The 23,178-nt window shown below is 36.8% G+C and overlaps 1 protein-coding gene across 7 annotated transcripts in view; it reads right to left on the bottom strand.

The window, feature by feature from the left end:
- Positions 1–23,178, bottom strand: part of LOC139939143 (uncharacterized) — a 58,707-nt gene that overhangs the window by 32,127 nt on the left and 3,402 nt on the right. For 4 of the 7 annotated variants that reach the window (XM_071934900.1, XM_071934895.1, XM_071934899.1 and 1 more), the window contains exons 2-3: positions 8,436–8,473; positions 2,585–2,664 (exon numbers count right to left, since the gene is read on the bottom strand). In XM_071934900.1, the coding sequence (XP_071791001.1) occupies positions 2,585–2,664; positions 8,436–8,473 (118 nt within the window). Of the gene's footprint in view, positions 1–2,584; positions 2,665–7,371; positions 7,658–8,435; positions 8,474–9,873; positions 10,915–19,628; positions 19,742–23,178 lie in introns of those variants that run through there. The other 3 variants (XM_071934896.1, XM_071934897.1, XM_071934901.1) reach the window with 3 other exon arrangements.

The following is a 23,178-nucleotide window of genomic DNA, read 5'->3' on the forward strand; positions in this document are numbered from 1 at the left end:
TTTCCTTTGTTCAACGCCAAACGAATTCTCTTGTCTATGGGGTTCATTTACATATATATCTTTGTTTACATTCTTATTTGTTTACGTTTGTTGATCTGTTCACTTACGTGTGCAGCCATAATCATGGATACGCATTTTGTTAGTGTCCACGTTTTGAACAAGAGTTTGAAAACCACTGATGTAACAGTTCAATATTAACCTTATTTTGGGATCAATTATTCTTTACTTAGCACCTTGTCAATGAAGAATAAAAAGTGTTTGAGTTTGTTGATAACAAGATCTACCAAGAGTTACTCAATATTTATTTTAACAAATATATATTACATGTATAGCCTTGGGTGCATTTTGGCAGATGTAAACACAAAGTGTTTCAGTCACTGGCTACCACTTAATCTTCGGTCTTGTCTTTGTACTGTAAAATTCAAGTCTTTTCTCAAAACTTATCTTATGTCACAGGTTTTCAATGACTAATTTATTTTGTTTTTCTTTGTGTTGTGTTTTGTTTTTTGTTTTGGTTTTGGTTTTACTGCGCCTTGAACACCCAGCAGGGTGGATATGTGCGCATTACAAGTCTTATTATTATTATTATTTAGTGATAAACCAATGGCCAATTCAACCGAAACAGTTATTGGTTTTGACTACGAAAACTTTTGCATTTACTTTAATTTTTGACCTTAAAGTGTTGATGTTTTTTGACCGAAAATTTATTTATGAATGGGAATCAAAGTGTGTTGAATCGGTTTTCAACTAGTGGTGTAAACCCGCCGTGGCCTGGTTCTTGATAATTTACCTCGACTTCACCTCGGTAAAATTATCAAGAACCAGGCCTCGTTGGGATGAAACCACTAGTTGAAAACCTCTTCACAACACATTGATTCCCTTAGTATAAGGCTCAATGTAGTATGTATTTTGTGCCAAATCAATAATGTTATGTGGAGTAATTTATCAATCCCCATGTCAATAACAATAATTTATAATGATGAACCAGACCCAATCTATATATAATGTTGTTGACTCATTGCCACAAGGCCGTTAACTGCAATTTCATACTCCAATGATCAAAAAGGTCATTCAAGGGTTGTGATACCTTTGTAGATCAAGTTTTTTTCAGCCTCATACGTAACTCACAAGTTTTTGAGAGAAAAAAGGTGAAAATCACAGAGCAATACTGTGAAGACCACTCTTGATCAATTTACTTCAGTTACCAGGACCTCCAAAATATGCAATTTAAGCAATTTGGTAAAATCCATACAAATTGCACTAATGACCTCAGATAGTCCAGATACGTCATTGCTTCATAAGTTCCTATTAATTAACTTAGATTGTGAGTCCACAACAAATTGGTAAGGATTAATCTCCTTGGAAACTCAAGGAGAATTCAGAACCAAAATATTGATACAGTGATTGGCAAATGTTGACTCAGTGAAACTAATTCCTCTGGTGAAATGATCATGTCCCGAGGGGCTTCATTAGTAGTGCTGGAGAGTTATTGGTCTAGGGTTTGGTGGGTCTAGGGTTTGGGGGTCATTATGGCAGTACGATCCTGGGACCCTAAAGATGAAACTTAGATTCCTTTGCAGGAAAGGGTCATGGGAACTTATAAAGTCTGCCTTTTTTTTTGGTAATGTGTGATTGTTATGAGGATGTTACAGGTTTTAAAGGTTGTGATTTGATCAACGTACGTGTTGATAAAAATGCAGTTGGTGTCACATCTTATGTGATCCAAGTGATTCGTGCGATCAATACTATTTATTTTGTAATCAATATAATTATAAAAATGAGTAATAATGTATTTGATTACAATGATAAGTGTGATCAATATGTATTTATGATCAATTGATCTGAGTGACAAGTTTGATTGATTGATTGATTGATTGATCAATAATGATTAGAGTGATTTGTGAAACCAAATGATTTTAGCGATAAGTATTTAGCCCTATATGTTTAGAGTGACTAGTGTGATCGAAAGTGTGATCGATCGAAAGTGTGATCGATCGAAAGTGTGATCGATCGGAGTGATAAGTTATATATCAATACACCCAAGTGAATAGTGTGATCAATAACTGTCTGATCAGGATACGGCCGAAAATCGATTGAATTTTCATGGCGCAGTGAGGAGTGTATGGCACTACGTTTAAATGATGTGTATGTGTTAAAGGGTAGTGTGATCAATGTTTAATACATTCAATGTCATCAATATCATCCTCTAATCATTTGAATTATTAGCAATCCGGAGGGAGGACAATCTGAATTTGTCTTTTATATCGGAATTTCCTCATCATGCAACTTAGAGCATGTAACACAATGAATTTGTGTCTGTGTACAATTTAAACAAATTAAGCGGCACATATCATGGGGGTCTCTACTTGAAAAGCGCTGCTTTTTGGAGACCATTATCACTCAATTAATCACGCATAGTCATTGATTAAACTACATCAAAAAAAAGAGTATTGACTGATCTATTAAAAGTTAGTCAATCATTAAAAGAAAATTCAATTACAAAATTCCTACCTTGATTAATTCTTTTATCTGAAATTACTAATTAACAAGAAGGAACGTACACTACACCATTCTTTAAACTTACTTGGGTTTTTCTTGATGGGTCTTGACTCATTGCTTCGAGGAAGGACAAGGGCAGCTCCCTTGACCGCAAAGAAACTCTCACTACAGAAAAATAAACACAACACAAAAACCCAAATCAGGCACTTTTCAGAAATAGTGAAATGGCATTATAAGTGAAGACAACAGAAAAAAAACCTATCATATCACATTATAACACACCTCTTGTTTGTTCTGTATTCTGGTTGGCTGAAAAACGGTCACGTGGGATGAACTAATATAGTCTAGTGATTGCGCGCGCATGTTTTGCGGGAACTAGTACCCGAGCGGGCACTAGTCTTTGAAAATAGTGCCCGGTTACAGCGCCCTCTCTTGATATGAACCATGAACAGCAACTACATAACTCATTTATTTTCCTGATTTATGTTCTTATTTGACATTTAAGACCGAGCTGTTATAAAACACATATTGAATCCGGTCAATATAAACACATATTGAAGCCGGTCAATATAAACACATATTGAAGCCGGTCAATATGTGTATACTAATGTGATGCCTTACATGTAAACATCAGGCATGATACTTCACTGAGGCCATTGCCTTGGTGTCCTTGAAATGCTACAGTAAAAATTTTCAATATCCCCATGGGGAAAATGCCTTGGTGCCCCAAAACGAAACATACAAGCCTGAAACATTTGTTAGTTAGGCTCTAACCACAATTTTTGCCGGTTGGGTGTTATTTGAAAGCTCTTGTTTTCATTTTTTTGATGAGCACTTAAACCCAGATTTGAGTTGTGTCACATTTCTTTGCACACCCGTCATACAATTTTCCACACGTCATTGGTTTACTTTACACGTAAACAAGTACACAATTGGGGGGGGGGGTGATTGTTCAATTGCAGATCAGCTGATACCATTCACAATCATAACCGGAGGTGGATTTTATGTAGATTGGACATGATAATAGAATGGGATCTTACTAGGGAGGAGAAAAAAGAGGGGAGGGGCAGGGGAAGATTCAAAAGGGAAAGCAACCCACAAAGTTGGCCAGAATTGCGGTCATACCATGAACGATCATGCCATAGTCTTGGTCGCAACCACCAATTTAGACACAACCAAATTAATGAAGACGGTCATGAAATCTCCAGGTCGCTGTGCACAGAACACATGCCAAGAAAATACAGATGGTAAATTCACGGTTAGTGTAAGAATCTTTTTTCCGTCTGTCACCCTTTGTTTGACCCCAAATTCAACACAATCCTCAGGCAGAAGCAAGTTCTTTGATAATTACTCTGCAGTGTTTACAAATTGTATAATTCTAAGCTAAATGTAGGCGTATATAAATTGTATCAGCCAGTTGTATCAGCAAATTGCCCTGAAATTGCGGACAATGCGCAATAACAAAAAATGTACACAAGCATGATGTTCTTAATATTATTATTTATAGATTTCTAGAGGGGGGGGGATCCAGACCAATTCACACAAAAAAAGCATAAAGATAAAACCATTTAGAACGACCCAGATCGCACATTATAGGGCTTCTGAAACCAAAACAGAGAGTAAAAAACATTCTGAGGACCTACTCACATGTAGGCCAGCATTTTGGCTGGTAATCTTTCCAGCCATGCATCTTTCCATGCTTAGCAACTTTCTGTGTTTCTTAAAGGGAAGGTACACATGTGGTAATTGTCAAAGACCAGTCTTCTCACTTAGTGTATCCCAACATTTATAAGCATAAAATAACAAGCCTGTGAAAATTTTAGCTAAACTGGTCATCAAAGTTGCGAGAAAATGATGAGAGATAAGCAGCCCTGTTTACAAATTTGTGTGCTTTCAGATAGGAATAAAACACTTCTGGCTAGAAGTCTTTTATTATTTTAGTGAGAATTAACTCTTTCTCAAAATCTATGCTACTTCAGAGGGAGCCGTTTCTCACTTTGTTTCATACTATCAACAGCTCTCCAATGCTCGTTACCAAGTCAGTTTTTAAGTTAATATTTGTTTTGAGTAATTACCAAACATGTACCTTCCCTTTAACATATAATATGAACTCATAAATGCTGATATAAACTCATAAATCTACTACCTGGGTCCAATTTCATAGAGCTGCTTAAGCAGAAAATATTGCTTAACACCATTTTGCTTAGCAGAAATGAGTAGGATACCATTCACAAATTGTACATGATAGTTTAAGTGGTAACCTTATTCTGGTAAGCATAGTGTTGTTGTGCTAAAAGCTACTACATATATGCAATTGGGCCCTGGTTAATTACTTTCAGTTAATGAAACCAGAATTGACACGCAAGTCTTCACATCCAACCAAAAACATTTACACCGTAGTTACTTTTGAACAGGGATATAACAAATTGTCACGCAAGGAAGCTAGCTTCCCACAGTATCAACACTTCCTGGGAATAGATAAAAGAAAACAAGAACGGAGGACTGGGTCATGTGAAGGTCAGAGTGTCCGCTGGGAATGTACATGTAATACTGTAATACATGTAGATGCTGTGTATAAATGGCTCGCTCCAATGGAACCCATCTGTACATACAAAGCTCATCAGGGAAATGAGAGTACATGTATGCTTGTAATTACCCTATAATTATGTTCTAGACAATAGACTATGAAAGAATATTAATTTTGGTTTTACCCTTACGTGTGTTAGCACTGTATACTCTGTACTTTCCCGAGTCCTGTGAAATAAAATCGCGGGCATATTACTCGGGTGGGATTCGAACCCATGACCTTTGCAATTCTAGAGCAGTGTCTTACCAACTAGACCACTGAGATTGCCTGGTAGCTAGAGACAATTTGAATTCTATGTTTTAGCAGTGTGTACCGCAACTTTGAAAGGTAGTCACAGGGTTCTCTTTATGAGCAAGCTAGCATATCGGGGCCAAATACGCGCGATTGACGTGCCGATACACGCACATTTCATCTGATACGCAAACAAAATCAAAACATTTTAAAGCACCAATTTTCACAAAAGAAATATCAAGAGAAAACCATTTGGAACGCTCCAGAGTGCACAGTAGGGCATGGTTTAGAGTCAATTTCAAACCACGATTAATCCAGGAATTTAAACAAACCCTGAACCTATTAAATGTGCTTGAACTTTAACTGTTTGATAAACCCTCATCTCCTATGCACAAAATATTCCATTGTACAAGATTATACATGTACTTTGTGCACATGCATGTACAACAGGAAAAAGGAACTAACGAAGGTATCATTTAGAACCAAGGGGAAACTCCCATGATTATCATCTGTTACTAGATGCAAGGTCAAGCAAGGTCACTTCGAGGTCATTCAAAATTTGATGAAAAACTTCACATTTTTGTTCAGTTGATCAACAGAATAGTAAACTCAAGGAAAAAGGAACAACACTTAAAAGTACAAATAAATGCATTAAAATTACAATAAACTTTATATGGCTCTGTGTATTGGTTTGAAACATCCAGGCAAACTGATGTAAACAAAAACTGTGAATAGTTTCCAGAGGGAGGCACAATTAGGCCAAATAAAAAAAATACCAGTTGATCGTACCCACCTGCATCCTTTTTTAGGCCGCATCCTTTTTTTTTTTTTTTTTTTTTTTTTTCTGATTTTTGTAAAAAAAAACATTTGAAAGTGTTTTTATATATATATTTTTTTATCCATCCTTTTAAACGGACTGGCCTTTCCCTGAATCTAATGTTATGCTCTCGAACACGTTTAACCGTCTGTTTCATGAAACAATATTAGTGAACGCCTACAAGATACTAGCAAATCTTTTTAGTGTAATAATCCGACCCTATTAACACGGGTCCTCATGCAAATAGATTTAAAATAAGTTTGCGGTGTTTCAAACTGAAGAATTTGTGGCCTGTTTGATTGATTTGAAATACTAACGTCCACTTGCAAACAAATAATAAATAATAAATAAAAAGGCCCTCATCCTCCTTTTTTTTGAAAAATCCGGACGATCAACTGATATTTTTTTATATTTGGCCTCATAAGAGGAAACTCAAAACCCCCAAACCAAGTGTTTTGAAGGTAGTTTTGAGAGCTTTGTACTAGTAGTTTGTACTTTATGGCATGATGTTGCAGTTCTGTTCATAACATTTTAATACAACCGTGGAGGAATTTTCCTTCCTCCATGGTACGACTCACACAGGTTACATGTTGCTTGTGGTGTCTTCCCTGCCTACCACCTACCATCCTGCATACCACTCTGCCAACCACCCTGCCTACCACCCTAGGTTGGATTCCACCTCGCACCCAAGCCTTGCTTGTGAGTTAGATTTTCAATCCCCACCTCCTGCATCCACAGGTTTCCCAAGCAGAAGTGCTCCTTCTAAATTATCGAAAATGTAAGCCAGTGTGGTATAGTTTCACTGTCTCTAAAACACTCTATACTCAAACAACCCAGAGGCAACTTGAGCGACACTGCAAACCAAGAACCTCCACATTCTTGAGCACAATCTCAAGACAAAGCAACCCTCAACACCAAGAATATTTACACTGGGAATACACATGTCAGTCTTAACTCATTGAGAAGTGAAGTTCAAGCATTAGGTCCTCATTCTCTGGTGATGAAATTTACATAAATGACATATATGCATAAAAAGTTACATGTACGCTGTAGGACAGTTCTTTTCAGAAGAAGTCTCCCGAACCTCCGATTATCTACTCCGCGGCAGTAGAATAAAGCAAGACAGTTCCCTAAGAACAACTCTACCTGGCAAGTAGATACACACATGGTGTTACCGCAATCCAAATATACCTCACCATGCAATGCCTCAAATCCTATATATGTACGCTGTACTCACCATAACTTCACCACCATCTTGAAGAGATTGATAATAAACTTGTCACATAAGAATTATCCTCCACTCATGCTCACAACAAATTGAAAAACTGGTACATTCACTAACTAAAGAACATCACCACCAGACACACCATGTACATGCTCCGCCATGGTAATATATTTCCACTAAAATGTCAACTTTGGTTGTACCATATGGAGCTCAACTTTACTTTATGGGTGGGTCAATGTGAAATGAGAGCGACACACGTCCGACAACATGAGTATGTACTCTCCATGAACACAACTACTAGCACCCTACTCATTAACACAGGATGCCTGTAATTGAACAGGGTAATAATATATGGCCCACGTGTTATTGTCACGGTACCTACACTAGGTGAAAGAGGGGGAGGGGGGGGGGGGGGGTGTTGGGATATGGATCCCGTGTAGGAAGTTGGTTCTTACTAAGTGGAAACTCATGGCATGATTAATAACAATGAGTTGAGATGGGCGGCCGGTTTGAATGGCAAGCTTTAAAGGTTTCAGTTTTTTGTGTTTGAGGTAAAGAATGGAATGTGTTTTGTTGGTTTTAGGGTGTGCTTCAAATACCAGTGACTGGACATGCAAATGTACTTTAGGTTCAACTTTAGGATGGGGTCATTCTAATATAGGGTTAGTTGGGGATCATCTGCAAAAGATTTTAACAGGCAAGCATTTGTTTTCATTGTGTAAATACTTCAACAAGTTTATAACAACTTTTTATATTGTTTAGAAGGCTCTGTTACGAAATTTGTTTTCCTGTTTTTAAAGTTAATGTACCATGTTTCCTGGAAAGTTCATATCAATATGGGTGTACAATGTTTTCCTTTTGTGAAATAACTCATGTTTGGGGCAGGACTGAGAGTCACTTCTACATGTAAAACAAAACTGTCTAAAACAGAATCACTATTTTACGAGATATGTTGAAATGATAGCATCTTTAAAATGGCCTATCGGTGTAAAAAAAAATGCTTGCTTCTCCTGAAGGAAAAATAACCTTGTCAAGAAATGGATAAAACTATCTTTAAAAGTGTCCTGTGTACTCACCATTGTTTCTTGACTCTTTCTTCCGTGTCATACTCATCCTGTAGAGACAAAGAGAGATACAAACGAGACCAATGAATACAAGTTCAAAAACTTAGGTCTTCTTATGCAGCTGCTTTTGAAAACACAAAAAAGTAGCTAAGCACCAGAAAATTATGCTTAAAAAAAAACAAGGTTACCAGCCAAAATACCATTTCAAATGTACTGTTTGTGACTGGTATCCTGCTTATGTGTGCTTAGCAAAAGGGTGTAACTCAATTTTTGTAACTTTTGAGAAAATACAATTTATTTATCTAAAAAGCTGATTTTTTGAGATACACCCTTTTGCCAAAGCAAGACTGGAGCCTGGTCTTTGGAGCCTGGTCTTTGCAGTTGAATGGAAAGAGAATTACTGGAATTACCAAAAGACGCCACGCACTGACCCAGGACTGACCGGCTAGTGTCTGCCATTTTGGGAGTCAAATTGGATAACAAGGATATGGCCAAAATTTCATAGAGTTGCGTCTATTCTTGCTAACCTGTGAAATACGACTACACTTTCTGCAAAAGTAAGCATGAAAATTTGATTACTAGTATAAGCAGCACTGGTATAAAATAAGCCCCTGGTGCGCATCACCGATCAGGGCCAAATTTCATAGAGCTGCTTAGCACAAAAATTTGCTTAGCATGAAATTTCTGCCTCGATAAAAACAGGATTACCAACAAAATTTCCACATGATTTTCAGGATGAGCAAACATCAGCTGAATACCAGTAACAAGCAATATGCAACAAATGGAAATTTTGTTGGTAATCCTGCTTTTCTCAAGTAAGAAATTTCATGCTAAGCAAATTTTTGTGCTTAGCAGCTCTATAAAATTGGGCCCTGTATCTGTACTGTCGGCAAACAAATATCAGAATATACCCACACCAGCTTTGGGCTTAATATTTTAGGTGTTTGGTGGAATACTCTAGTGATTTGCTTTGAGATGATATTGCTGGGCAAAGCATTCCACTATTGAATGTTAGATGGGGGAAAAAACTGTTGCCACAAGCATAACATGTAATGGAATGACAATTACAGTGCCACATTTAGTGGGATTGTGGATTGTGTCTACTTCAATGTATTGTGAATCAGCTGACAAGTTGTCAATAGTGTATGAAAGTGCTCACTGCATAGTAACAGACAGGAATCTCCCAAAATGGCTGAGCCAGATTGATCCTGTTCCTGTTTGTTATTGTAAACAATAGTGGTTTTTCAATGAAGACAAAATAAGCAAAACAACACAACAAACATAAAAGTACAACATATAAATAAGAACGTGTACTATTTAGAAAGGAAAAATACCAATAAGTACATATAGTGGTGATGCTTATTGCTAAATATCTTCAGTACCTATAGTATACCAGCTGTCCCAAACCCTACCCAATACCTCAGGGGGAAAAAGAAAGAAAGTCACAAACCAGAAGCAACATGTTCAGTTTTTCACTCCAATAACTTTCTCCTCGTACAATCGATCCAAGTAGAGCTACACAAAACACCGAGCGAAAGAAGCAGTCGGTGCAAGTCACATATCATCCTGGACTGCAGAAGCATTTTAACACACGACAGACCAACTCTACTTCTTCAATAAACACCTAGAAGAAATTCCGAACAAATCCAGTGAGAATTTGGTCCAACACCAAGCTTGCAGAAGTTGCACAAAAGTTTTTCTTGTTGGCAGATGGTTTTGCACTAGTGTCGTTTGTCTGATCATGGGGTCAATCAGGGTCAACCCAATACTTGACCCAGTTGTGTCACAGACACTTGTTGGCTGGTAAACACTAACAGTGGGCTGTATTCCCAGAATAGTCAAGACCAATAACAATAAAACAGCGCTGATAGAATGCTGAAAAATTTGCTCAGCTCCAGTCTCAAAATTAACTTGAAGGAAATCAAAATGGCTTAACTTTCATGAAAGTCGATCCATCCTGTCAGTAAAAACTTAAAGCCAGACACTTTTCCATGGCATCACAATTTCATTCTACATTATGTCAGATCAAGCTGTGTCTACATAATGTAGCTCCATGGTTCACAAGTTGCACTGGTTTCGATAAACACAATGAAAGCATTCAGGATTCGTGTGTAATGTAAAAACACCATTAAATATCCAGACAGCTTACTGATTTGAATACAAACAGAATAGTTGTGCCACAAAAAAACGAGCAACTTGCAGCTCTACATGAAGAAGTCCACATCTATAAGAACTGTACCAAGCTTTGGACTGTATCTGCACAATCACAACAGATTTTCACTTTTAATCTCCACTGTTCAGAGTAAAATCCTTGAAGTCCGATCTGTGTTCCAATAACTCTTGGTGCGTTAAACTAAATCTCACATGCTTTCCTTGGATTTAACCACACATGGCTGACATCAACATCAAAGATTCAGATTCGGACTTCAAATCTAACGACCCAAAATGATTCTGACCAAACCACTCGCAGACCAGAGCCCTGGTCTTCCCTGTCTGGCTGACTTGCTGTGTATGAACCCTTCTTGGTCTCAACTTTATAGGACTGATAGTGAAACCATAACCACAGCGCAAGTACCCTGCAAGGCTGGCCTATTGTTGCAGTGCCTGGAGCAACAAACAGTGAAACAGATATTTTTGTTTGGTTGTCAATTAAAACTTGCTGGGTGTGTGGAGCATGAAACCATAAACCACTAATGGTTGCATTCAATACGCAGATCAAATACTGCATGGTTCAAAGGCAAGTGATTCTATGTATATTTTTATAAAGCATTATTTTAAGCACTCAATTGTTCTTGTTGACATGATATGTACTTAAAAATAACAACACATGCTGGTGTTGTTTGTTTAATCAGCCTTCAAATAAGGCCATGTCACACATGATATCACTTCTTTTTTTACAGGAAAAAAAAAACATTGACTGGAAGTCCTGCAGGTACAATTTGTAAACAAATGTTTACGAAGTGTACAAAGTGAACATTTTTGTACACTGCACATTTTCAGCTTAATTGCTTATGGACAATGGACATTGGGACATTCAGATGGTCAGACAGCTCCTTGGTCAGACCATAGAGATAGGACCCAGCTCTATGGTCAGACCTGGTAACACAGTGGCCTACTAAAGCTGGTTTTCCTCATGGCATGCGTGGCTGAACCCAATCCAACCTGAACAGTTCTGAAGTACCACAAGTTGAACAGGTTATGAACAGGTTTAACCACAAAAGTTTTAGACTATCAAGCTTGAAGGGTTCAGGACTTTAGAAAGTTTACCATCACTCTCGTTGACACAAGCCCAACAAAGTGGAAAATATTGCTTAACAATTGTCTGCTTTAAAGGCAGTGGACACTACTGGTAATTACTCAAAATAATTATTGGCATAATACCTTTCTTAGTGACGAGTAATGGAGAGAGGTTGGTGATATAAAACATTGTGAGAAACAATAAAGTGCCTCTGAAGTGCCATAGTTTTTGAGAATTTGATTTTGAGACCTCAGATTTAGAACTTGAGGTCTCGGAATCAACCATCTAAACGAACACAACTCCGTGTGACAAGGGTTATTTTTCTTTCATAGTTATCTCGCAACTCCGACAACCAACTGAGCTCAAATTTTCACAGGTTTGTTATTTTATGCAATATGTGGAGATACACCAAGTGAGAAGACTGGTCTTTGACAATGACCAATAGTGTCCACTGTCTTTAAAGTGGAAAATATTGCTGTAAAACAGTTGAGTTGTCTGCTTTATAGCAGAGTCATTACCAAGCATTACAGACCCTTCAGCAGCTCTATGATACCTGGCCCTGTGGGATCATTACAAGACACACTATATTAATCAATGCACTAAGTGCACATCTTTATTCAGCTCTTTGTTCCCATCTTGCTCACTTCAGTTTCAAGGTGTTGTCAATTTGCCAGCTTCTTGTAACCACACATTCCCTAATGGATAATAATTGAGGCTTAGTTTACCTGACAGGGAAGGTAACTTACACCATTGTAAACCAGGGATCACAAATTCTCTAATGATTCACCAAGGATGTATTAATACAACAAAAAGCTTTTCTTGGAATATCGAGGACTAAGAATTTGGCCACTAATCAAGATGTCCCTGGACCAGTGTTTCCACTGGCCGATGAACTGTCCTTTCTCTATGGTCGAAGCAACATTTATTCTGTGTGCAAACTGACAAGAACACAAAGCTATAACAAATACAGGGCTCAAATTTGGGAGAAAAGTCCACAAGACCGCGGGGCTGGTAAATGTTTACTTGACCAGAAATGTCTGTTCCTTGCTCTATGGTTTGTACGAGACCAGAATCAAAAGGTGGGGAGGGGGGAGGGGGGAAGTGCACTAGAAGACAACTCAGAATTCAGATATTATTTTAGGAATAGAGTTTTATTCCTGAAGGACCAAGAATGCTCGTCTTGGGCAAAGAGCTCATCTATAGACCGTATTGAATATGACGTCACTGTTCAAATATCTGACCTACAACCTGGCGTCTGTGCGTGTGTGCGTGCATGAGTGCGGTAGAAATCAAACCAGGAGTGTTGCATGCTGTGTGCTTCTTTTTGATGTACGCGCTTACACGCGCATACAGTTTGTCTTACAAGATGGCGACTTTCATAGCAAAAAAAGGAGTTATTCAAGTCGGTCTATTCCATAGTGCATGTGAGTACTATAAGATGAACAAAGGTCAAGATCATTACAACTGATCGGTCAGGGTCCTTGGAACCTCCCGACGACGATGATTCTGGGCCTGCATTTATATCACATGGGGAGTGACCTTTACAAACAAGATGGTTCTAATAAATGCGCTCTTCCATAACCATGTTCTATTCAACAATGTACCATGCCTTCAGAATAACATAAATTAACCTTGAATGTTGAGAATTGTTTACCATTCTACAGTGTGTGTCCTTTAATGTAAAGGCGCTGGTCTTGTCTGGTAATTACTCAAAATATAGCATAAAAGCTTATGTACTTTGTGATGCTATCAGCTGTTGATAGTAGAAAACATTGTGAGAAACAACTCCTTCTAAAGTACTGTAACGTGGTTTGTGAGAAAGAGGTAATTTCTCACTAAAATATTCCAATCCGAGAAAGACTTTAAGGCCTGAAGCTTTCCTTTCTCAGGCATCTGAAAACACACAAATTTGTGCAACAATCATGACAATGGTGTTTTTACCTTTCATTATTTTCTTGCAACTTAAAATTAGATGACCACTTGAGCCAAAGTTTTCACAGATTTGTTATTTTATGCATATGGTGGGATATATACCTAGTGAGAATACTGGTCTTTGACAATTACCTTACACTTGTTCAATGCCTTTAAGAAGTACATGTATGCAGGCCTGGTACATGTACCTTACAGAGGCAACAAAGGCAATTGCCTCCATGCCCCCTGGTCATTGCCTTGGTGCCCTTGAAATGCTCATAGTAAACATTTGCAATTTCCTCATATGGTGCCCTTTTACCGAGGAGAAAATGCCTTGGTGTCTTTGCCCTTTAAAAATCGCAGCATACAGGCCTGAGTATGCATCCTTACCCACACCCTAAATGCATCACATCTATGAGTCTTAAGATGCTTGCCTGCCACCCCTCCCCCCCCCCCCCCCCCGCCCTAATCTTGCCTCATCTTATGAGATCATCAAAGGGTGACCTCTTAAATAGTTCTGCCTTCGTGATGATGTCACGGCTACAATCATTGCATGCTTTAGTTAGTCACAATCTTTAATGACGGACATCCATGTTCATTATTGTATTTAAACCTGTTTCCATGAAATTTAAATGCATCATAGCACAAGGTTTATGGATTTAATTACTTCTTTTTTTTATTATGCAGAGAAATCCATATTTAAACAAAAAAGAAGTTTATCTGGGTCAGTGTTATGATTTTTTTGTTATCAATGTTAACAAATGACAATCTTGTTTTGAATTGTTTTGACCGACCCGTGCACCCAAAATTAAAATTCTAAAATATTGACTACGTATCATGTAATCTGAAGAATAAAGTGATGCCTCAAATGAAGTAGATATTTCAGATCATTGCTTTCCCAGCTCTGGAGTTTTCGATGGCTTTCCTGGCTTTCAGCATAGAACTTTTGTGTTCAAACAGAAGGGACAATCCATGCCATTTTCTCAAAGTGTGCAGAGGTTCACTATAATATTTTAATTTAAAACTTAATTTCGATTTTGAGCTATTTCTTTTGACCCACCAACCTGCGATTTCAAAAAGAGATTGCAATGTTCAACAATTGATTATTCTGAATGGCCCCCTTATGTATGTAGGCTAAACAAATAAACAGTGTGTATTTTGCCCGACTCATATTAAATGTATTGGGTTACACTTTCAAGTTTCAAATTCCTGTTTGCACTTCCTTCACCATGAATAGTCATAATTATTTGTTCTGCCTGGACAGCAAATTTCAGATGTTCACATCTTCATCTACATCTACTTTTGTCTTTCATTTGAACCCTAAAAGATTATTTACTACCTGTTGGTCCATTGTGTAAACTTGGTTGTATCTACTGATTGATTAAAAATTGATACCCCTGAATTAGGCAATTTTGTTCTAAAAATGTTTCTATTGGATTCTGACTATCCCTATGACTAATCAAACCGTGATTGCCACAGAAAAAAATGATTGACTTGTCAAACTCTCCTTAAAAAAAAAGAGGACATTTTGTATTAACATTTTCAACATGGTCACTCAAGTTAAAAATAACTTGACAATCTACATCTTCTCTGTGCAGATGTATTTGACCTTAATTTAAGGGGTACTCTTGTGATGGGCAATTTTCATCAAAGATGTTTATACACAATGTTTACACAATGACAAACAAATCATCTACCAGAGTTCTTCCAGCCTGGATGAAAACATAGCATGGCCGATCCAAGACAGATTTCATTTCAAAATAGTGGCAAGCCGCAAACAGCGTGACGCCATGGCCAGCGTGATGCTGCAGCTGAGAGACTACGAGATGTCAACTAGGAGAGCAGAGTGAAGAGGAATTTGGGATTACAAAGTAAAACTAACTGACAGGTGATCAAACTGCATGGGACTTGCTACGGCCAGAAAGTTCCAACGGCTTTAAAGGGAAGGTATACGTTTGGTAATAAATCTGAAAACGGTTCACCTGTATGTTTTCATCATGATTGTGCAATAATTTGTTGCCATTTTTTAAATGTTGTTTTTCCATCTTCTTTGTGATTTTTTTACTTTTAATAGTATTTCTTTGTTTTCTTCGGTTGTTTGCTTATAGCTGTGCATGTCCCGTGTCATTTTGTCATTTAAAAAAAAAATTTATTTGTGCAATGAAGGTAATAAAAAAATTGTTTTTAAATGGTTAGTACTTGGCAATAATGGTACTTAGTAGAACTACAGCAGCTTTGGGAACTACAGCAGCTTTGAATAATGCATTTTGAGAAACTTTTCATTTCGAAATACTGCAGTTATGGAAAAACAGCATTTTTTTAATCCAACAACTTTGAAGCATTTCTCTGATTGAGTATTCAAATTTCAGACTATTATTCCTAGGTGGACATAACCGCTGACAAATTTTCGGTAATATGTCAAAAAAATTACCACCTTTTGAAATAAAACACACTATTTTGAAATTAAATATCTAGAACTATATATAGGACCAGTGAGTTCCAACTACCAAATGAATACAATCTCTTTCTACTCTATACTCCCTAGCAGGGATAGCTACATGTATTTTCCGGAAAATGGCACTTTCCTGGGAGTTTGCCAGGGTTACGGCAACTCAAGGTCGGTTTCACGAAGAGTAAGGACAAGTCCTAACTTGGGACGAGTCCTAGGAGATGTTAAAAACTTAAGGCTAGTCCTGAATTAGGACGAGTAACTCATGTACATGTTACTCGAGATACATGTAGTAATTAAGACTGGTCTTGAACCCCACCAAGTTAAAAAAAACTCACATGAATTTCCTGGGGAATTTGCGTAGTATGAAAGAAGCTAAAAACACCCGACAGTACTGTCTATTTCATAGTAATGTGTATCTATGTGTAAAGTACTTGAAAGTACTTTAAGATGCACAAAGGTCAAGATCACGACAATGGAGGTCATGATACTTCTTACCAACTCCTGATGACTCTGGGCCTGCATCATTAGTTCTTATGAGGTATGTATGTACATTGTAAGACAAGCCGTCAAGTTGTTCAATGTTGTGTTAAAAAATTTAAATGTTCTGAAATAAAAGTGCACGAGATGTCCAGGCTGCAAAAGGTAGATGGTGCGATCAGTTTTGGGAATCATCAGACAGTTTATAATCATGGAGGAAAAAACACAGAATCATGTAGACATGTATACAGACCTGTATGCTTCGTTTTTGAAAGGGCAAAGTAAATTTCTAATAAAGCATTTCAAGGGCACCAAAGCAATGACCAGGAAGCATGGAGGCAATTGCCTTCGTTGCCTACGTGAAATATCAGGGCTGTGTATGGGTTCCAAAAATACTTTATTTTACTGTACTCCACCCACGCTTGTTGGCTGTATGAAGAGAGTCTAAATGAAGCTGTTTAGACCAGAAAGCCCCTTTGATGTAACAGCTACATGATACGATAACACAATATTCTACATAGCAAGCCTTCACTGGACACAAGCCAGAAATACCACTTAAGGCAGTGTGTGGGATAGGTGACTGGCATTTAATAGGAATCAATGTTGGTATCATCATGACAGTGCACTTGTTCTGCATATTTCACTTGGCATTAAGTATGCATTTAAAATGCTGCATAGAGCACAGACAGAACTAATCCATACACTGTAAATAATTAGCTTGAGAACCATTAAAGACACTAGACACCTTTGGTAAATGTCAAAGACCAGCCTTTTCACTTGGTGTTTCTCAACATATGCATCAAATAACAAACCTGTGAATTTTTTTTACCCAATTGGTCGCCGAAAATGCAAGATAAAAATGGAAGAAAAAACACCCTTGTTACACGAAGTTGTGTGCTTTCTGATGCTTGATTTTGTGACCTCAAAATCTAATTCTGAGGTCTCGAAATCAAATTCAAATATTTTTGTGGAAAATTACTTCTTTCTCATAAACTACATTAAGTGAGGGAGCCGTTTCTCACAATGTTTTAAACTATCAACAGCTCTCCATTACTTGATACCAAGTAAGGTTTATTTGCTAACCATTATTTTAAGAAAAGTATCCAATGCCTTAAAGGCAGTGTGTCGGAGAGCTGACTGGTATAACAGGAATCGATGTTGGTATCATCATGACAGTGCACTTGTTCTGCATATTTCACTTGGCATTAAGTATGCATTTAAAATGCCGCAAAGAGCTGACAGTACTAATCAATACACTGTAAATAATTAGCTTGAGAACCATTAAAAACAATTGTAAGTGTTAATAAGTAGTGAACCTTGAAGATCTTGATTAGTTGACAAACATAAAATCAACAACATGACTGATGTCTGCAACTTTGTATCACACACTTAAATATTGTGCAGTACAAAGTTAGAAACATTTCGCACAGTATGTATTCTTAATTACTGTTTCAGTACCCTCAGCATCAAATTTGTTGGAATTTCAAATTGTATAATATTAGTACTTGTAGTGTTTTTCAGCTGAAACATGACTTTTCTAATGGAAAGGTAAAACAAACAAAAATATACTGTTGCAAACTTCTTACCAACCAAACTCACATGGTTTTCACAGCTTTCACCAAAAAAATTAAGCAAATTTTGGAAAACAGAATAAAAACTATGCAAGGAAATATCCCTACGGGCATCGAATCATCCCAAAAGAACATTTTCAAGAAGAGATTCATAACTAATTTGTAATCTAAAGCATTTTCTATGGGTTCTTTTCAATCTGCCTATTTAATGTTAAAATTACTCTTTATGAATATCGGTGCCATATAAATTGTTTTAATTGATTGATTGATTGATTGATTGATTGATATGTTAAACTATGCAGGATTGCTTGCCACACACACTACAGTGATGTACCCTTGATGTACCCTTACTTCTGCCCAAATTACATTTCTGTACGATCTCTTCGCTCTGCTGGCCACAATCCATACTGATGCAACTGTACTTTATCCATTAAGGTCAAAAAGCCTTCGACTTCATTGTACCTTCATGCTTTTTCATACTTGCCAAGCTGACTCTCTTGTGATTTTTAAAGACTCATTTGAATCAATTCAATATTTTGAAAAAAAAATGGCTAAATTTTCATTTCATTGTTTAATCATTACATGTATCTCCTGCATTATGTACTATCTCATTATTTCTCCTACATATAAATGTCTCATATTATTCAGGATATAGGCCTTACATTCACAATAGTTTCCTCATTGCAATATCAGAGTTCATGTACATGTACATGTAGGCACCTACTGTATCATAAAAACATTCTTCCTGGCCTTGTTTGCACATCTAGAGGGTTTCTTTACATTGGTCCTTTCGCTGGGTACAATTAAGAGGACCCTGGACACTGTCTGCAAGAGGTTAAAGTCTAGGCCATGGTCTTGGACAATGGTCTACCTTTGGCTTACTATAGCCACAGGCTGCTGCTGTACAATGGTAGGCGTGTTCCAGTCACACCCCCAACCAAAACCATGCAAAACCTATACACAGAGTACAATTTAGTACAACCCTCTATGGTACAACACATGCTTGAACAGTGCAGGTGCAATCTGTGTATTTCTGCAAACTGGGCTAAATGGATTTTGGTTATCATCATTCTAACTGTGGAAAACAAGAATAATTAGATCATAGTTCTTCATGGTTCTTCAGACTTGATTTTAAAAGTGGCAGGTGAAGGCACAAGTTTGTATAAAGTCTTGGCCGTCCTTATTTTATTCTGGGGTGTGTTTCGGCAGTCGTAATCAACAACTGTTTCGGTTGAATTGCCCATTGGTTAGTCGCTGGCCAATGACGAAAACAGTTATCAGGTTACGGTTGCCAAACGCAACACTGTATGATTGTATGGTGAATTTAAAGACTTATCAATTTTAAACACAGCAGATATCCCTTCTATACATTGTACATGTATGATGAGATGTTTGCACATCTCCTATAGTAGAATACGTGACCAGGGCAGTGCAAATACTATACATTCCATGTAAACACATTCTAAACATAAGCTACAATCACACTGTCAAATACATCAAGTAATCTTTTGAATGATAAACCTAACTACTATCTGAATCATCAAATAAATACTTAACTTCACCCAAATCTCTCTCTCGATCACTATTTCAACAGCCATCCATGAAACTCACAGTAGGTACAACTTTTGGGAATAGTTTCTAGTAGTGTCAATGGAACCGGAAAAGATCGTACATCCTGTGCACAGTTTTTCCTCTCCAGCTGATAGATAGTACCATCATTATAACACCCTACTGATCAGACATGGATAAGGTTGTGCACATGGAATGCAATGATAACTAGGCTTGACCCATGTTCATCGTCTGCGGGCGGTGGACTGGTTCGCAAACAACAAACGATCAGGATGCTGTAGCCTATTGCCAATAATACGCATCCAGCAAATAGTCAAATTCTGTTGACAAAATGTCAAAGAGACCCAGGGATTGTTTGGAACATGTATAGTATACAAAAGGGATCAAATTAACTTGAAGGGCATACATTTGTTTGCATGTATAGCTAGTACACATTCATCGTATAGAAATAATATTTTATACATATGAACAACGTACCACAGGAAAAAGTTGTTAAATTTAGGTGAATACTTTTGATTTACAAAATATTCAAAATTTAGTAGCCTACAATGTACAAAGGTAATAAAAAAAATATGTCAAACTTTTTTATGTTACTTGAACTGAAGATCTTTGTTTTGTCTAAATGTTATATTTTTGATATCTGTACAGTCAAATGCAATTTGGCCCTTGGGCCATGATTTGTGGTTTTAAAATAATGTAATTATTTCTTTGATCTGTGTTTTTTTCGTGAAGTTGCTGTGTTTTGCAAGTAAGAATAAATTGACAAACACTAGTTATTAGAGTTATATAAGCAGCATATTTGTTTTCCAGCTTCTCCAAAACACTTTGTAAGAAAAAAATGCATAAAAAGCTGATTTTACATTATTTTAGTATTCATGTAGATGAATACAGATGTTCCTGACCATTTACATTTTAACTTGCTTCAGGGGAAAATGGCATAAATTTGACAGCCAGATCTTTTAGTACTACAAAACCTGATCTTCCTAAAAGAGTTCAGCTCAGCATAAAACTACTCAATAAAACTCCAACTCATATGACACTTTCCCTCATGGGTAAATACTTCTAAAGTTAATTATCGTAAACCAAATCTCACAAATTCTTCTGTCTTTTTTTTATCGACTGGAAAGGGGGGACTTACTGCATATTATGGAGCTACATGCTGCATATTAGCCTAGCTGTCATGTGGACAAAACTAGAGTAGTTTTTTGTCGGACTTCAACCAGATTGTCTAGGATCTAACGTTTCATTCTGAATAATAAATTACAGAAGGCATCAGGAAAAAAATGCATTTAGGGAGAACTGGAGGTTTATTCCTGTTTGGATTCTTGCAAGATTGCATTTTGACCTTTCAGGATCAAACTTTTTGAAAAAAAGCACCCACATTTGTTATTAAAAAAGTCGGATTTGTTTAAAGTGTGCTCTCGATTGTTACTCAAAATTCTCAACCTACAGTGTGTACTTTGAATACATTTTTAAAATTTATTCTTATTTACTGGTAATCAATTTTCTTGGTAGCAAATTGAGCTGCAGAGTACTTTGAACATGATATCAACTTTCCAAAGTATTTAGGACAAGGATGCCTCATTTAAAAAGAACTCAATCACTGTAGCTCGCATGCCTGAGGAAAAAGGGTGACTGAAGACTTGTGGACCAATTTATCGGGGTGTTAGCAAAACAGCCCTTTGCCGAGACTGCTGCTCTGACACTACTGCTCTCACGATTACAGTCCCATTTACATGTAACAAGTACAATCCATTAGTTGTTATGTATTGACTTTGAGTTAAGCTTGGGCGATATCGCTTTATTTTTATTCATGATACATCGCCGACAATATATCACGATATCCGATATAATCACGATTAATTAAATTTGACATCATCAGTCTTCAAACTCCCAGTGAAAGTTGTAGAAGAGACAGTCATAGCATAAGAGAGGTGTTCAAATGACAATATCTTCTGGTTTTACTCCAAACCTATGGGGTTGCAAGATGTCTCAGCTAGGAAATACATCGCGATATTGCGAGAATTAATCGATATCGCGATATATCAATATTTTGATTAAAACCAAATAGATCTGATATCGCAATCGTTTCCAAATTTGTATTGCGATATTCGATAATATTTTGGTATCGCCCAAGCTTACTTTGAGTGCATTTATTTAAAGTACAAGAACTCTACAATGCATTCAACAGCACATCCAACATAGTTCAAATCAAAAACTAATCAACAATAGAGCAAAACATTTTTTATCTTCAAAATTCTAAGGAAAAATAGAAGTAAAGTTACATCAAGAATGTCTCATTGCAAAACAAAAATTTATCCTTAATTTTTAGGTGAAGTTTTGTTCTATTCATTTTTGTTATGGATACAGTGCATGAATGAATGTCTAGTGCTATGGTATACACACGCATAGTGAAACAAACTACACATAAGCCACACCTGAACATACATTTTGTGAAGTGCACATGGCACAGTGTCACATACCAAAAGAGGCTCCCACACTTATGAGTCATTACAATGATGCCCAGGAAGTAATATCATTCATACTGCCCAGGGTAAGAATGGCATAAAATCTTATGAATATTCATCTCATAAATATTCATCTCGCAAATAAATATCATTTAATCTTTGCTTTCCGTTTATAAATGTGATTGATGACATTGACATTAAAAACATATTCATCTCATGAGTATATCCAGTCATTTAATATTTAATTTCTTGTTAATATTCATTATTAATATTGAGTATTCATCTTACACCTTATAAATATCTAGTCAGTTGATCTTTGGTTTCTTTTTGCAATGAAAAAACTACAAATACACTTGGGACATTTGCGTTAAAAATATTCACCTGTTGAAATGTATTATAACTATGATTTTTAGACAGCTGTTCGTTGAGTTTTGTTTGCAATGACACTATTGTTGCCACTACTTTTGTCTCTTGCAATGTTAATCATGGATCATGAATATTTATGAACAGTAATCTGATCAGTGATCTATGATTTGCTATTTGCAATGAGAATGCTCTGGCCCTGTTGACATAAAAATTCATTTTGAACGAATATTCATATCACAGCCACTTGGCCTTGGTTTACATTTACATAATTGTGAATACTTTGACCTTACATAATACATTATTCAAAAGAGATAGAGCAAGCCTCATAGGCTTTCAATGTCTGTCCTATCATCGTTATATTTAACTCAGTGGGAGAGTCAACATTCTCAGGTTAACTTATCTCAGGTACATCATATCTGTCCTTTTTGGGGGCTTCATCCTTTTTTTGTTACTACTTATTATTATTATTATTATTATTTTTTTAATTTTTTTTTTTAAATAATAATCTTTTCGAAAGAACTTGCCTACATGTAGGAGCTTTTCCCGAATCTAACGTGATGCTCTCGAACACTTGTAACCGTCTGTTTCATAAAACAATATTAGTGAATGCCTACCAGCAAATCTTTTTAGTGTTATCCGACCCTGTTAGTGTTAGTGTACTGTTAACACAGGTCCTCATGCAACTAATAGGTATAAATAATGA

Source organism: Asterias amurensis, chromosome 6, assembly GCF_032118995.1.
Source record: "Asterias amurensis chromosome 6, ASM3211899v1".
Classification (NCBI taxonomy): Eukaryota; Metazoa; Echinodermata; class Asteroidea; order Forcipulatida; family Asteriidae; genus Asterias; species Asterias amurensis.